The sequence below is a fragment of the Cebus imitator genome, unplaced genomic scaffold (assembly GCF_001604975.1).
Source record: "Cebus imitator isolate Cc_AM_T3 unplaced genomic scaffold, Cebus_imitator-1.0 Scaffold365, whole genome shotgun sequence".
Taxonomy (NCBI): Eukaryota; Metazoa; Chordata; class Mammalia; order Primates; family Cebidae; genus Cebus; species Cebus imitator.
In genome coordinates, this window is record NW_016107680.1 from 1,264,511 (window position 1) to 1,281,088 (window position 16,578).

General features: G+C 39.7%; 1 protein-coding gene across 6 annotated transcripts in view; it reads left to right on the plus strand.

Annotated features, from left to right (window-relative positions):
• The window catches only part of SNX25 (sorting nexin 25), a 151,603-nt gene that overhangs the window by 61,439 nt on the left and 73,586 nt on the right, over nt 1-16,578 (plus strand). For all 6 annotated transcript variants that reach the window (XR_005196640.1, XM_037730825.1, XM_017506908.2 and 3 more), the window contains exon 5: nt 596-782. Coding sequence is in view for 5 of the 6 variants with exons in the window: in XM_037730825.1 (XP_037586753.1) it covers nt 596-782 (187 nt within the window). In the remaining variant the exon portion in view is untranslated. The remainder of the gene's footprint in view (nt 1-595; nt 783-16,578) is intronic.

Genomic DNA, 16,578 nt, shown 5'->3' on the forward strand with positions numbered 1-16,578 from the left:
TTGGTGTCTCTGTTGCCAAGCCTGGAGTGCTGCAGTGGCATGATCTTGGCTCACCGCAACCTCCACCTCCTGGGTTCAAGCAATTCTCCTGTCTCAGCCTCCCAAGTAGCTGGGATTATAGGCATGTGCCACAATGCCTGGCTAATTTTTGTATTTTTAGTAGAGATTGGGGTTTCACCATGTTAGCCAGGCTGGTCTTGAACTCCTGACCTCAGCTGATCTGCCTGTCTTGGCCTCCCAAAATACTAGGATTACAGGCATCAGCCACCATGCCCGGCCTTCATTTTGATGGTTTCATTAGCATCTTGAGTTCCAAATGACTTCTCTTCATTGTTCCTTTACATTTTATTTATTTATTAAAATGACCACTTGATTATAGCCATAGATGATAACATATTTGGTGGGATAGGCAGCCGCGTGTGTGTGTGTGTGTGTGTGTGTGTGTGTGTGTACATTTTTGAATTGTTTATTATATAGATATGCCCCGGTTTGGCTACTTGAAAAATGTTTTCCAAATGTGATTTCGATCATGTGATATATAAATAATTCCCTTAAGACGAATACCTTTCTCAGTGGTGATTTCTTCTTCCTGTAGTCTTGAAGCCGGTAGTGGAGTTACTGAGTAATCCAGATTACATTAACCAAATGCTGCTTGCCCAGCTGGAGTACAGAGAGCAGATGAATGAGCATCACAAGAGAGCCTACACCTATGCCCCCTCTTATGAGGACTTCATCAAGCTCATTAGCAGCAACTCTGATGTGGAGTTCTTGAAGCAACTAAGGTATTTGGTCTTCAATTATAGCACAGCCTCAGCTACTGATTAGCATCCCCTGCCTAGTTAGGATAGAAAAAAACACAGTAGTTGTCAGGGAAGCAGAAATAAAAGAAGCCCAGAAATCTTACTATTTAGCGACAGCTAAATTTATCCAGCGTCTCCTTAACAGTGTAATTAGAATGAGTTTTTTCAAAGTATTAGGTTTTTCAAATGCAGTTGACTCTTGAACAATTTGGGAGTTGAGGGTGCCCACACTTCCCTCCCACCGCCCCCACCCCCAGTCAGAAATCACATATAACATTTGACTTGGGCCTGGCATGGTGGCTCATGCCTGTAATACTAGCACTTTGGGAGGCCAAGGTGGGCGGATCACTTGAGGTCAGGAGTTCGAGACCAGCCTGGCCAACATGGTAAAACCCTGTCTCTACTAAAAATACCACAATCAGCTGGGCATGGTGGTGTACACCTTTAGTCCCTGTAGTCCCAGCTACTTGGGAGGCTGACACACGAGAATCACTTGAACCTGGGAGGTTGAGGTTGCAGTGAGCCGAGATCTTGCCACTGTACTCCAGCCTGGGTGGCAATGTGAGACTCTGTCTCAAAAAAAAAAAAAAAAAAAAAAAAAAAATTGACTCTCCAAATACTTAACTACTAAATACCTTAACTGTTGACTGAAGCCCTACCGATAACATGAACAGTTGATTAGCACATATCTTGTATGTTATATGTATTGTATACTGTGTTCTTAACAATAAGCCAGAGAAAGGAAAATATGAAAATCAGAAAGAGAAAATGTATTTATTCAGTAAGTAGAAGTAGAACATCATAAAGGTCTTCATCTCTTCACATGGAGTAGGCTGAGGAGGAGGAGAATAAGGAGGGATTTGTCTTGCTGTCTCGGGTGGCAGAGACAGAACAAAATCCTGTGTAAGTGGACTCATGTAATTCAAACCTGTGTTTTTCAAGAGTCAGCTGTAATGAGGTTATAATAGATTGAAAGCTCTTCAGATCTCAGGGGTACCTGCTTAGCTGCTCAGATGACTACCTTAGAAAAGCATTGGAAGGACATCAGGAGATGATGTATTTTTAAATTACAGAGAAGAACATTGTGTTGGTTTTCATTTGTCTTGGACGATACAGAGGCTCAGGTTTGGGAATAAAAGGTTCTAGATTAATTACTTTGAGAAAACACATTTGAAAATACCATAGGAGGGTAGGGCATGATGGCCTAAGCCTGTGATCCCAGGACTTTGGATGACCGAGGTGGGTGGATCACAAGGTCAGGAGTTCAAAACCAGCCTGGCCAATATGGTGAAACCCCGTCTCTATTAAAAATACAAAAACTAGCCAGACGTGGTGGTGGGCGCCTGTGGTACGAGCTACACGGGAGGCTGAGGCAGGAGAATTACTTGAACCTGGGGGGTGGAGGTTGCAGTGAGCCGCGATCACTCCGCTGCACTCCAACCTGGGTGACAGAGTGAGTCTCCATCTCAAAAACAGAAAATACCATAGGAATATCTTTTATAGGGAATTGCAGTGTCTCTTGTTATACCTGAGATATTTTAGGGTGTGTGTGTTTTTGTGTTTTTTAAAATAGTATATACACATTTAGTGTGGTTATATAGTATTATCTAATTTGTAAATTTTCTATGCTTCTGTTTCTCTACTTACCCTTCTGTTTTAGTGTTCCCAAATTATAATACATGAGAAAGAAATAAAACTCTTAAATGTCTATTTTGCTTTTCATTAATAATTTTGGTAAATACCTTATGAAAAAGGTTAATATTGGTTGAAATTGGATGTTTGAATTAGTTGAGGTTTTTAAACTTGTAACATTTGCATTTGAACTAGGGTTAACGTTAAGAGGACTTATGCTGTTTGATTTTCTGATTTGAATAAAATACCATCTAAGGAGTCATACCTTGTAGAAGGCACTGTGTTCTTATACATGGTGTCATATGTTAATCTAGGTGTCACAAATATATAATGATGGGTTCAATTTACAAATATAATATATACCTCAAATACATAATGACAGGTTCAATGTAAATGTCTTTGTTTACCAGTAATTTAATTTTGGGTATAATAGATATCTGATATAATATCTGGAGATTTTATTTATGTTTCTCTTGCCATGCATAGTTTTGAATAGGCTAAATGATATTCATTATAGATTTGTTTTTGTTTATGTCTGAGTCTAGACATTTCTTTTTGGTAAGTGTGACACTTGAGCTGTAGAGAACCCAAGAGCCATATCACACCACTGCATTGCAGACTACGTGACAGAGACCCTGTCTCAAAAAAGAAAAAAAAAATCACTACTTATTTTGAATGATCTACTACTGATTCTCTAGCACCATCTGTCATTTTGTATCTTAACACAGTTCTGTATTATAAGATGAATGAATCTTAATAAGAATTAATGGTTTATCTTCTTCAAAGTGTACCAGCCAAAGATTCAGAACTATTTAAATACTGCATACAGTTCATCATCTGGTAGATAAAGAAGTAGCTCAAAAAAATAGCAGCTCAGCAAGTGTTGCCCTTTAAACCATAAAACCATGGCTGGGCACAGCCTAGGAGTTCAAGACCAGCCTGAGGAACATGGCAAAACCCCATCTCTACAAAAGAAAAAAAAAAACCCATAAGCTGTGGTGTACACGCCCCAGGATGATTGAACAGCTACTTTTGTTGTATAGGAACATCATGGATTTCCTTAACGTGATTGGCCTAAGGTTACACCGAAGTTCTGATTTTACATTTTCCCTTTCCCTTCTGATATGTGACGAAACAACAGTGTGAGCTGTTAAATGCTTCTCAAAGATCACTTCCTCTTGATGTCATAAATAGGGCAAGATTAAAGGGATAGCACCCTGGGTACCCTGGGAAGCAGACCGTTTGGTCTGGAGCACTGAGGGACTTACGAGGCCGTAGAAGTGCTAAACTGAAGAATGCCTTTTAAAAAATGAGATATAATTTACTTACCATAGAATTCACCACATTTAAATTTATAATTCAGTGGTTTTAGTGTATTCAAACACTCTGACTGTCATACTGTCCAATTTCAGAATGTTTTTATCACCCTAAAAAGAAACCCTGTGCCCGCTAGCAGTCACTCCCCGTTCCTTCCCTCACCCAGCCCTTGGCAACCACAAGTGTGCTGTCTCTATGGATTCACCTATTCTGGACATTTCATCTAAATGGAATCATGCAGTATGTGACTTTGTGTCTGGTTGCTTTCGCTCATTATGTTTTCAAGGTTCATTCGCATTGTAGAATGTATCAGTGCTCCGTTCCTTTTTTTTGGCTGAGTAACATTCCATGATATGAATATAGCACATTTTGTTTATCCATTCATCAATTCATAGGCGAGTTGGACCGTCTGCCATTTAAAGGATGCTTTGTGGGTGACCGTTGAGCATCTTCAGTGGCATTATCAATGACTGATGATAAGTGAGACTAAAGTAAAATGCTGCAGTTCCTAACCTCTTCCTAGCATGGCCTCCTGCCATGGTGTGTCCACTGCCACCAAGGAGTGGTGGTTCACAGGCACCAGGAAGGTGCCTTCCTTTTGTGCACCATTCCCGTTCTGTGTGTTGTATCCTCCATCTTCCACCTTATTACTAGGCTTTGCGTTTCTAGCAGAGTTGCAGAGTTAGTGGGAAGGGCACTTGGAAGTACTTGGATTAGATAATCGAGCTTGTCAGGTGACTAGTGGATTAGAGGCAAAAGGAATACATTCTCAGATTTAATTAGGTTGGATCCTTTTTTTTTTTCCCTGAGACAGAGTCTCACTCTTGTTCCCACGCTGGAGTGCAATGGCCGGATAACGGCTCCCCACTACCTCTGTCTCCCAGGTTCAAGTGATTCTCCTGCCTCAGCCTGCTGAGTAGCTGGGATTACAGGTGCGTGCCACCATACCCAACTAATATTTGTATTTTTAGTAGAGACAGGGTTTCGCCTTGTTGGCCAGGCTGGTCTCAAACTCCTGACCGAGGGTGATCTGCCCCGTCTCGGCCTCCCAAAGTGCTGAGATTACAGGCGTGAGCCACCGTGCCCGGCCAGGTTGGATCCTTTTATAAGTGATCTCAGCTCACTGCAACCTCTGTCTCTTGGGTTTAAGCAATTCTGCCATTGAACTCCTGGCCTCAAGTGATCTGCCTGCCTCAGTCTCCCAAAATGCTGGAATTACAGGTGTGAGCCACTGTGCTCAGCCTGGAGCTGCTTTCTTAATTCATAGACTGAGTATCCTGTTGTTTTTGTGGTATAATTATAGCACTCTGCTATCTGACTTTATTGTTGTTTTATATTACTATCTTCAGATTGCTCTCAGCAAAATTTTGGGATAGGCTGCCTAGGCAGGTGATGTGTTTTATTTAGACTAAGTAGTTGATGTACCCATCCACTTTTATTTTTTACATATTTGAGAGATGCATATTTTCTAAAGGAAATAAAGTCCTTCAACTCTCTTAGGCTGGAATGCACTAAAAACAAAACAAAAAACACTGAAGGTGATATTTGTAGTTCTGGAATAGTTTGGTTATTTTCTGAATCAGCATGAAGCGCTTTCACAGAAGAACTAGAAATGCATCCTTCAAATTTACTAAATTAGTGATTTTAACCTTGGCTGTATGTTAGAACCACTGAGACCTTTTAAAAAAGTAAGTTGTATATCCCACTATTCTTTGTAGCTTTTTCTTTTTCTCCGGATGCGGAATGTTGAAGTGAAGATGTGGCTATACTAGTGTGATGTTTTGAATTTTCCATGGTTTTCTGGTAGGAGCAGTGACCAACTCAGCTAACAATGCAAGAGCCAAAAATGTGAATGCCATCATGGTTTAGGATATTAAAGGGCAGCTGGATAGGTTCTCCACGGTTGATGTGGGTAGTGGGGGATGATGCCACAGTCAAGGACGGCAAACCAGAGCTCAGAATGAAGGTGCATCCATTAGTGAAACTCACAATTGCCGTTAAACTAGAGAAGAGACTGAGTGTTCCCTTATCTTGAAGATAAAGTGGAGTCAAAGCAAACATTACAATAAAAATGAAAGGCCTGTCCTTTCAGAACCTCTTGTAAAGGCATGGGGGGCTGGTGGCCTAGGAAAGCATCCAGTGCTGCCTGCATTGTGTAATCCTACAGTCTATTTGTAAACTGTGTGCTAATGAAAATTGTTTGCTCTTCCACAAGTAGATTCCTGGACTTCACCACTAGGAATTTTTAGGTAATTGGTCTGAGGGGAATCTGGGCATCAGGATTTTTCAAAAGCTCCTCAGGTGATCGTAACATGCAGCTACTATTGAGATTCTCTTGTAAATGGAGTATTCTTCCACCTGCTACTCACCTGAAATCTTGACTAGACATCCTGTTGTAGAATTCATTACACTCTAATGATTTGAAAAGTGGTTGTACTGTTTGAGATACATGGTAACGCTGTTGAGGAGAATATTGACTGATTAGGGCACCTCATTCTTTTACCACGTTTATTGCAGTGAACAAAAAGCATTTCCTTACTGACTTTCCTGAGAGATTTTTTAACCTAAGGTTTCTCAGCCTGGTAAAATTGAACATTTGGAGCTAGATAATTCTTTATTGTGGGAGGTTGTTCTGTTTATTGTAGAATTTTTAGCAGTGTGCCTTGCCCCTACCCACTGAATGCCAGCAGTATTCTGCTGTACCCCTACAGTTGCAACAAACAAAAATGCTTCCAGACATTGCCAAGTGTCTTAGGGGGAAAAGTCGCATCTGGGTGAGAGCCACTGGCTTACACCCATGAATAGATTAGAGGTACTTAAATTAGTTAGGATCCAATTCAGCTGAAGGTCACCAGAAACCTCCCAAGTAGTGATGGCATCCAAAGTATAGCATTTTTCCCCCAGATGTATTGAAGTACATGTGACCAATAAAAATTCTTTATATTTAAGGTGTACAATGTCATTTATTTATTTAGAGACCGGGTCTCACTCTGTCACCCAGGCTGGAGTGCAGTGGTGCAATCACAGCTCACAGCAGCCTTGACCTTCTGGGCTCAAAGGATCTTACTGCCCCAGCCTCCTTAAGTGTTAGAATTACAGGGGTGAGCCACCATGCCCAGCTGATATTTGATGTATGTAGACCTTGTAAAGTGATTACTGCAGTTAAGCTAACTACCATATCAGTCACCTCACATAGTTACCATTGTTTTTTTGTGGTGAGAACACCTAGGATCAATTCGTAGCAAATTTCAAGTACATCATACAGTATTACCAACTATAGTCACCATGCTATATTTTAGCTCTCCAGAAGTTAATTACCTTTGTACCCTTTAGGTAGCATCTCCCAATCTCCCAACCCCCTTCAACTCCTGGTAACCACCATTCTGCTCTCTGATTTTAGGAGTGGGACTGTTTCAGATTCCACATGTAAGTGAGATAATGCAGTGTTTGGCTTATTTTTTATTTTTTTAGCATAGTGTCCTCCAGGTTCATCCACATTGTTGCCAGTGGCATGATTTCCTTCTTTAAGGCTGAATAGTAAGGCAGGGAGTCCGGGACTTGTGGTGTGGGGGCTCCATCCTTCTCAAGGACCCAGACTTATTCCAGCCCATTGCTCTGCCATCCTGTGAGTATAGTCCAGAGTCTTCATGGTTCAGGGTGGATTCTAGAATTTCACCTCTCATATTCTAATTCCAAGAAGCAAGATGAAGGCAAGGAGAAAAGGTGGCAAAGGTTATACACTGACTGTCTTTTTTTTTTTTTTTTTTTTGAGACAAAGTCTCACTCTGTTGCCCAGGCTGAAGTGCAGTGGCGCAATCTCGGCTCATGGCAACCTCTACGTCTTGGGTTCAAGTGATTCTTCTGCCTCAGCCTCCCGAGTAGTTGGGACTACAGGCGCACGCCACCATACCTGGCTAATTTTTGTATTTTTAGGAGAGATGGGGTTTCACTATGTTGGCCAGGCTGGTCTTGAACTGCTGACCTTGTGATTCACCCACCTTGGCCTCCCAAAGTGCTGGTATTACAGGCGTGAGCCACCGCACTTTGCCAGCACTGGCTTTTAAGGACCTTTCTGGAAACTACTGCATGGTGTTTCTGCTTTTATTTTATTGGTCAGAACATTTAAGACATAATGGGCAATTTTATTCTGGGCAGCCTCAGACCCAGCTGAAAGATAGAGGATTCTATTACTAAGAAAGAAGGAAGAATGAATATGGGGTATGCAAGCAGCCATTTTTGCTGCCATAGCACATGGATAGTTTAGTGAGGTAGGATAGCTCTACTTCCCACGCAAGCGTTAGAAACATGCAGCTTTCCTGGGCTCTTTAACAATTTGCCAAGGTTAAAGAGATGCCAAGCAAATGCTCAAGAAGGAGAAAACTGTTTTTTTAAGCTACCATTTGTTGAATATCTACTACATATTAAGCACAGTGTTGGATTCTTAATGATTATCATCTTTCTTGATCATTATAACAAGCATATGAATTAGATACTATTTTTTTCCTTCTTACCGTTGTAGAAAGGAAACTGACTTGCCCAGGATCACATAGATAATAAGCAACAAATCTGGGATTTGAACTCAGGTCTGCCTGACTTCAAATCCCTTATTTAAGGCTGGGTGACTTGCTAGCCAGGTGGACAGAAAACAGCAGTGACACAGGACTCCAACTTTTGGGGGTTTCCTTCAAGACTCCTTTATTGTTTGTGAGTCTTAGCTGGCATTAAACCTTTGCACAGAAGACAAATAATACCATTAGAAGTGTTGACAGCTATTATTGGGATAGTGATAGACTGCCAGAGAGGCAGGCAGTTAGAAAGAAAATCAGAGCAGCCTATTACTGTCGTAATTTTATTTACCACCAGTCCAGTCTTTATTCATTGTTTCAGTTCTGCATTTGTTTATTTCTGACCCTTTATTTGAAGAGCAACATGTAGAATCTGAAAATAGTAGAGAAGGAATTTTAGTAATGGCTGAAAGGTGTAAAATTCAAACGATTAAGGATTATTTAGTTTGGAGAAGAAAAATACCTTTTATCTATTACATACTGAGATTGAGGTGGTGTTTTCTGTTTTACTAGGATAAAGCAAGAGGAAAGGAGCATAATTAATTGATTAATGTAAACGATTGCAGTTAACAATAAAGTGAGTTACTGATAGAACTTACTATTCTGCTTATTTTCTCTTTAGTTATTAAGGGGATAGACTTTTTTCTTTTAATTAGTTCAGGTCCACTTGCATGAGAAGATAATATATTAAAACATGAAAATTCTTAAAATAGCATTAATAGCATTAAGTTCTATGAAGAACTTAAATTATTTGAATGTTCAGTGTTTTGAACAGTGATTCTCAAAATACATTGTTACTGATGAGCAGTAAAATAGGATTATGTTGTATAGGAACATGAAATAAGAAATCAAGTGTACCCCCACACAAACTAATGCATTATGTCAGAAATCAAGGAGCACATATCAACTGCTAAGGAAAACGTTAGTATAGTATGGGTGGACAAGGAGACAAAAACTCATAATGCATAAAGCAAAAAGAATCCTGGAAGATTTTTATGAAAAGAATGAATGAATATAAATTTAGTTTCAAAAACATTTAAAATGTGAGACTGTTTATGAAAAATACTCTAAAATATCTTTCAGTTTTATGAGAAAAATTCATTTACTTCAGAATGTACCTCCTTCAGTTGGTGTCTGAGAAATAGCAGAGGGCACAGAGTTGGGAGCTAAACATATCAGAGAACACACATTATTTTCGTTTAGTAAGAGGGATAATTAGGTATTGGCAGCAAGATAAAATTTGATGTAAGAAGGGGAAATGTTGGTATAAATAAGTTTATGTTGTCTCTGAATTTATTATGTGCTTGTAATTGGAGCAGCACTGCACTGAGGTATGTGTATCTGCTTTCTTAATGAGTTAGGGTGAGTCAGTTTATACAAAGCCCTCAGCTCGAGATATGGCACATTTCCCTCTATTAGCCACTAATATGGTAATTGTTGTTATGATCATTAGACTGAGGATTGCAAATAGATTTAATCTTATTTTGAACAGTGATCAATTTCTAGTGGCCAACTGGAGTGCAGTATTATTTTTGGGGTTTGAGAAGCTCCAATAAATAACATTCTTTCTCCCATCCTGAGGTTGGAACCATTTTAAAGCCAAGGAATAAAACAAACAAGACCAAAATGTCACTCATATTACTACTAAATAATGGAGAATGTGGCTTATACGCTCAAGCAAGCAGTGTGCTTTCTAAAAGAATCTCAGAGCCAGGTGTGGTGGCACACTTGGGAGGCTAGGGTAGGAGGATGGCCTGAGCCCAGGAATTGAGCAACAGCCTGGGAGATAGTGAGACCCCGTCTCTTAAAAAACGTAAAATAGTCTCAGGATTAGACCCTCTTTCCCACCTAGCAGTGCTGGACCAGAATAAGCCTCCTTGTCCCTGCTTCCCCCTCCTGCCCTGTCTCCCTGGCAGGTCCAGGATTCACCTGCTGGCTGCCCTTGCAGGCAGAGAGCACACGCCCTTAAGAGGAAGGAAAAAAGAAAGGCTGTGCTTCTCACATGCTCAATTTCTCCTTCTCTGCGATAAGATAAAAAGCCTCCTCTTGCCCTAAGGAGGAGTAGGCGAAGGGTTGAGAAAGGCCAGGGATGGGGTTTCGTATGTATGGGATGAAGCATCAAGAGTTGGGGGTGGGTAATGCTCTTCTCGTTTTTAAATTTAATTTTTATTTTTTGAGAGGGAATCTCGCTCTGTTGCCCAGGCTGGAGTGCAGCGGCACAATCTCAGCTCACTGCAACCTCCGCCTCTCAGGTTCAAGTGATTCTCATGCCTCAGCCTCCCGAGTAGCTGGGTTTACAGGCGTGTGCCACCATGCCTGGCTAATTTTTGTATTTTTAGTAGAGACTGGGTTTCCCTATGTTAACCAGGCTGGTCTGGAACTCCTGACCTCGTAACCGGCCTGCCTCGGCCTCCCAAAATGCTGGGATTACAGACTTGAGCCACCGCACCTGAGCCATCATCTCCTTTAAAAAAGAAAAATGTGGTGCTAAATTCTTACTCGAAATAAAAGAATTTTGTGGCTCCCAAGGTCTGTTGAAGGAATGGTAGAGAAGAGCGGTAGAAGATGTATGCCTGGCATTTTCAACAGCCGGCTTTCGGGCAAGGCGAGAAACCCTGATTTGTGGCATTTGCTGATCCCAGTGTGAATACTCCAGTCATGGCCGATTTAAAGCCAACAGCATGACCTGACTGAACATGGAGTTGGGGAGAGATTTGCAATAGCATACCATTATAGTACGTAGAATATTTCCAAAATACTGATGTAAAAGATGAAAATAACCTCACAAGCATATGCAATAATAAAACTAAAGAATTAAGTTATTAGAAAGTGATGAGTTTTGACTACTTATTACTTTTTTTTTGAGATGGAGTCTCCCTCTGTTTCCCAGGCTGGAGTGCTGTGGTGTGATCTTGGCTTACCACAACCTCTGCCTCCCAGGTTCAAGCAGTTCTCCTGCCTCAGCCTCCCGAGTAGCTAGGTACAGGCACATGCCACCATGCCCAGCTAATTTCTTTTGTATTTTTGGTAGAGACAGGGTTTCACCATTTTGGACCAAGGTGGTCTTGATCTCTTGACCTCGTGATCCTCCCACCGTGGCCTCCCAAAGTGCTGGGATTACAGGTGTGAGCCACCATACGCGGCCCTTATTACCTTTTAAAAAATAAAATTTATTTAATTGTAAGTTTGTATAATTTACTTTTTAATAATGACGAGTTTAATTTTTAGCAGCCAGGTCTCATCAGCTGCCACAAGCCTCAGGGCTGGCTCCCGTATGTCACTGAGTGGTAGCCACGTGTTCTGTCTTTGGATGACCCTGTGCCATACAGAAATGCAGTTCTTCCAGAGGTAGAGGATGGGTAACAACACAAGTCAACCTATGGCAATCAGTCAAGCATCTCAAGTGGACCCTGGCCAAGAGCTTGGGCTCAGGAGTCAGACAGACCTGGACTTAACAGACCTGGTTTGCATTTTTGCTTTGCTTCTTGCAAGCTGCATGACCTTGGACAAGTCATTTAAACTTTGAGCCTCAGTTTTAACTGTGAAATGGAGAAAATAACTTCTATCTCCTAGGATTGTTGTTTATAATTATTGTTCATAATTAAATGAAATCATGCATGTAATGAATTAACATAGTTCTCAGGTCATGGTAGTCTTCCAGTAAGAGCTAAAAAATAGCAGTTGCCAGGAGAAGGCAAATACACTCTCAGATCCTGACTTGAATAGGTTAATGGATGAGATGAGGCTACAGGATAATCTCACTTTTTTTTTTTTTTTTTTTTTTGGGACAGGGTCTTGCACTGTTGCCCTGGCTGGAGTGCAGTGGCACGATCTTGGCTTACTGCAACTTCTGCCTTCTGGGTTCAAGCAATTCTCCTGCCTCAGCCTCCCGAGTAGCTGGGATGACAGGTGCCTACCACCATGCCCGGCTAATTTGCATATTTTTAGTAGAGACGAGGTTTTACCATCTTGGCCAAGCTGGTCTTGAACTCCTGACCTTGTGATCCACCCACCTCAGCCTCCCAAAATGCTGGGATTACAGGTGTGAGCCACTGCATCTGGCCAGGATAATATCTTATTTCAGAAAAGCTTCACTCAAAATGTATAAGAAAGTCCTTAGGACATTTTCAATATAGAACATAGCACAAGGCAACTAAAGGTGATATTCAGTAAACGTCCTGAACAAAAATGCTTAATGTAAGAATTGAGAATGAATCATATGAATGGTGCTATACACATGAGTATAAATAAACATTATAATCTTACTAATAGCTGACATAAAACTATGAGGAACACTGGTAGAAAATAGATATAGTTAGCAGAGTGAAAAAGTTTGGCTTTTTGAGGTTATCCAAAAGGTACCTGCTAGCCAGTCGTGACATAGATTTGATTGTTTCTGTAACGTGTAATTTCTGTAGGCTCTGGGAAATAGGAAATGAATATATGGTAACATTTTTGGTTATTTTAGGAAGATAAAATTACATAGAGAAGATTAAGAAAAGTATAAATGCCATTTATACTTAGTGAATATATTTCCAAATTATATATAATATCTTTGTAATTATTTACATGTGATATATATGATAGGTATATTTTTGTAATTTTATATTTATATAGGAGAAGAGGGAGACAGAGAGGTGTGTTTGTGTATTTTCTAAGCTAAGGACACCTCACCTCAGGCTGCTCTGGTCCAGAACCTCCTACCTGATGTGACTCAAATAGTGTTATAGGTGCATGGAGACGGTTTTCTCAACCCTTGGAGTGGCCCTGTGATGGCTGGTTGCCTCAGTGTTCTGTTCAAATGTTGTCTTCTGTATGTGCTATGAATGAAAAAGGTTGGGAAGCATGCCTTAGTGTTTCTGTGGAATCAGCTGCCTTCTGTACACTAAAAAGATGGAAAACTGTTTTAAAAGCCCTTTAGTGGAAAGTCTAAGTCCTAACTTAAAATACTTCCCCTGTTTTACTCCTGACACCCCCTGCTTAATGCCATTAGACCCACCTCATGAAAATATAGCACAAAACCTTGTACTTATTCTCAGTAGCACTCAGAGACATAAGCATTAAAATGAGATACTTTTTCTTTGCTCATAATGTTGGCGAAGATTAAAAATTTGTTAACTAGCATTGGCAAGGGTGTAGGAAAATAGAACCTTGTTTTCTATTGGGAGGAGTATAAATTATTACCTATTTGTGATGCCATTTTGTAGTGTGGAAATGGGTGTCCTTTTTGATGCACTTAAGACTCATAATATATCTTAAGGAAATAATCGTGTGGACAGATTTCTCCAAGAATGTTCCTTGCAGTTTTTTTGTTTGTTTGTTTTATGTTTTTGAGGCAGGATCTCGCTCTGTCATCCAGGCTGGAGTGCAGTGGCATGATCACAGCTCACTGAAGCCTTGACCTCCCATGCTCCATCAATCCTCCCACCTCAGCCTCAGCCCAGTCCTGAGTAGCTGGAACTGCTGGAGCATGCCACCATGCCGGGCTAATTTTTGTATTTTCTGTAGAGACAGAGTCTCACTATGTTGCCAGGATGGTCTCAAACTTCTGGGCTCAAGCTGTCCACCAACCCTGGCCTCCCATAGTGTTGGAATTACAGGCGTGAGCCACCACACCAGGCTGCAGTTTTATTTAAATAGAGAAAAGCTTTTAATAACCAAAATGCATAATAAAAAGGGTTTGGTTAAAAATATCTTTGGTGTACCTATACAGTGGATTACCATATATTGGTAATGGCGTAGCATTAGAATATTTAATTGTACTGGAAACTAATAATTATAAATTGATAAATAAAAAAGGCTGAAACGCAGTAGGTATAGCATATAAACCCAGTTTTATAAAACAAAAAAAAATATGTTTGCATAGATTATAAAGATAGTCCAAATGTTAATAGTAGTTAACTTTGAATGCGTGCTTTGTATATTTTCTCATTTTCTTCAATGAACATATGCCACTTTAGAGAAAGTAAAAACTGCCGCAGACTGAGAAAGGAAAGTCTGCCCAGCCATTTATCAGGCTGGTATAACACACACTAAAGCCAGTTATAAAGTAAACAGGAAACGATATTTCTCCTAAGTACCTGTCCTGGCAGTAAAATATCTTAATGATCCCCTTCTTTGTGCTTTCTTACTCACTGAGAAACTTTGTTTTCAAAAATCTTAAACTACCAGTTCCTGTTTGGAATTATATCAGTGAGAATGACACATTCTACTTTTCCCTGGATGATCTAAGGCAGGCCGACACAAAGAAGCAGCTTCAATTTACAACCCAGGTGCAGAGCCATAGTTAAGGGTTTTCTGGATTGAACATGTCTTTCTTAGAGCTCTCAGGAAATGGGGCCCTTGATCCACCCAACATTGACCCCTTTACACAGCCCTGCTTTAAAAATGCTGCTTCGTTTAAACTTCACCTTAACTCCACTGTTCCCTAGAATCCTATAGTAATGTTATCTTTTCCCTCATTTGGAGAGGCACTTCCCAGGTTCCACTGCTGCATGGTCTCTCGCTTTTCATGTGGGTCAGCAGACCTGATTTTGTTGGACTAGAGTGATCCTGGCAGTCTAAGGTTGATTGGGCTAAAATGCTTTTGTAGTCAGGAAAGAGTAACGCTGCTTTAAATATATGCATATTTAACAAACATATTATTTCCTTAGATAGTACATATCTAAAGATTTAGTAGCTGTGTTAAGGAGGAATAATAATGAACATTTATTGAACTCTCGCTTCGGGGCAGACTGTGTTTTAAGATTATTAAGGGTATTATCTAATGTATATAACAACCCTATGAGGGAAAATTACTGTTAATACTCTTTTTTTTTTATAAATGATGATGCTTTAGTTTTAGAAAGCTTAAATCATTTTCCCGGGATGACGTAGTGTGTATTAGAAACAGGATTTGAACACAGGCCATCTGGTGTGAGAGCTCACATTCTTTACTACTCTGATACACGTTCTCAGTTATCCATTAGACCCTTTTAGGAGTACTCTGAATGGGAAAAAAGCTTCAGCTTAGCTGGCTAAGAGCATCATGGCTTGCTTTCTTCACAAATGCTTTAACTGAAGTCCCCATAACAAAAATACTCCTAGCTTGTGGCAACTCTGAAAACATTATTTTAAAATTCTTTAGGCCAGGCGCAGTGCCTCACGCCTATAATCCCAGCACTTTGGGAGGCTGAAGCAGGCAGATTACTTGGGGCCAGGACAAGACCAATCTGGCCAACATGATAAAACCTTGTCTCTACAAAGAATACAAAAATTATCTGGGTGTAGTCGCACATACCTGTAATCTCAGCTGTTCCAGAGGCTCAGAGGCAAGAATCACTTGAACCCAGGAGGTAGAAGTTGTAGTGAGTTGAGGTAGTACCACTGTACTCTGGCCTGGGCAACAGAGCGAGACTCCATCTCTAATTACATAAATAAAAATAAATTATTTAGTTTCTAATGTTCATAATATGTGTAGTATTCTACTCCATAATATATTCTTGCTAATTTTTATAAAACAATGTTTTAAACCATTTATCACATTGTATACCTGAGACTAAGGATTTACTTATTTATTTTTTAATTTATTTTGAGATGGAATTTCAGTTTTGTTGCCCAGGCTGGAGTGCAATGGCGTGATCTCAGCTTACTGCATCCTCTAACTCCCAGGTTCAAATGATTCTCTTGCCTCAGCCTCCCGAGTAACTGAGATTATAGGCACACACCACCACACATGGCTAATTTTTGTGTTTTTAGTAGAAACGGGGTTTTACCGTGTTGGCCAGGCTGGTCTCAAACTCCTGACCTCAGGTGATTCACCCACCTTGGCTTCCCAAAGTGTTGGGATCACAGGTGTGAGCCACCATGTCTGGCCTAATGTAACATTTTAGAAATCCATATAAGCTATACCTAATGAAATGAAGAGACATATATATATAAGTTTATTTAAATACATACATGTATTTAAATGTATAGTAATGTAATTAATATTAATATAAGTTATATATAAATACATTATATATAAAATACATATTATGTATAATATATATTTCAAATTATTTTAAATATATATAATGTATATTGTATATATATAAATATATATAATACTATATAAATATATAATATATATAAATATGTCTCTTTAAATACATACATGTATTTAAATGTATATTAATATAATTAACATATTTGTATATTGGGCATGTGTATAAATTTTTTTTTTTTTTTTTTTTTTTTTTTTTTTTTTTTTTTTTTTTTTTTTTTTTTTTTTTTTTTTTTTTTTG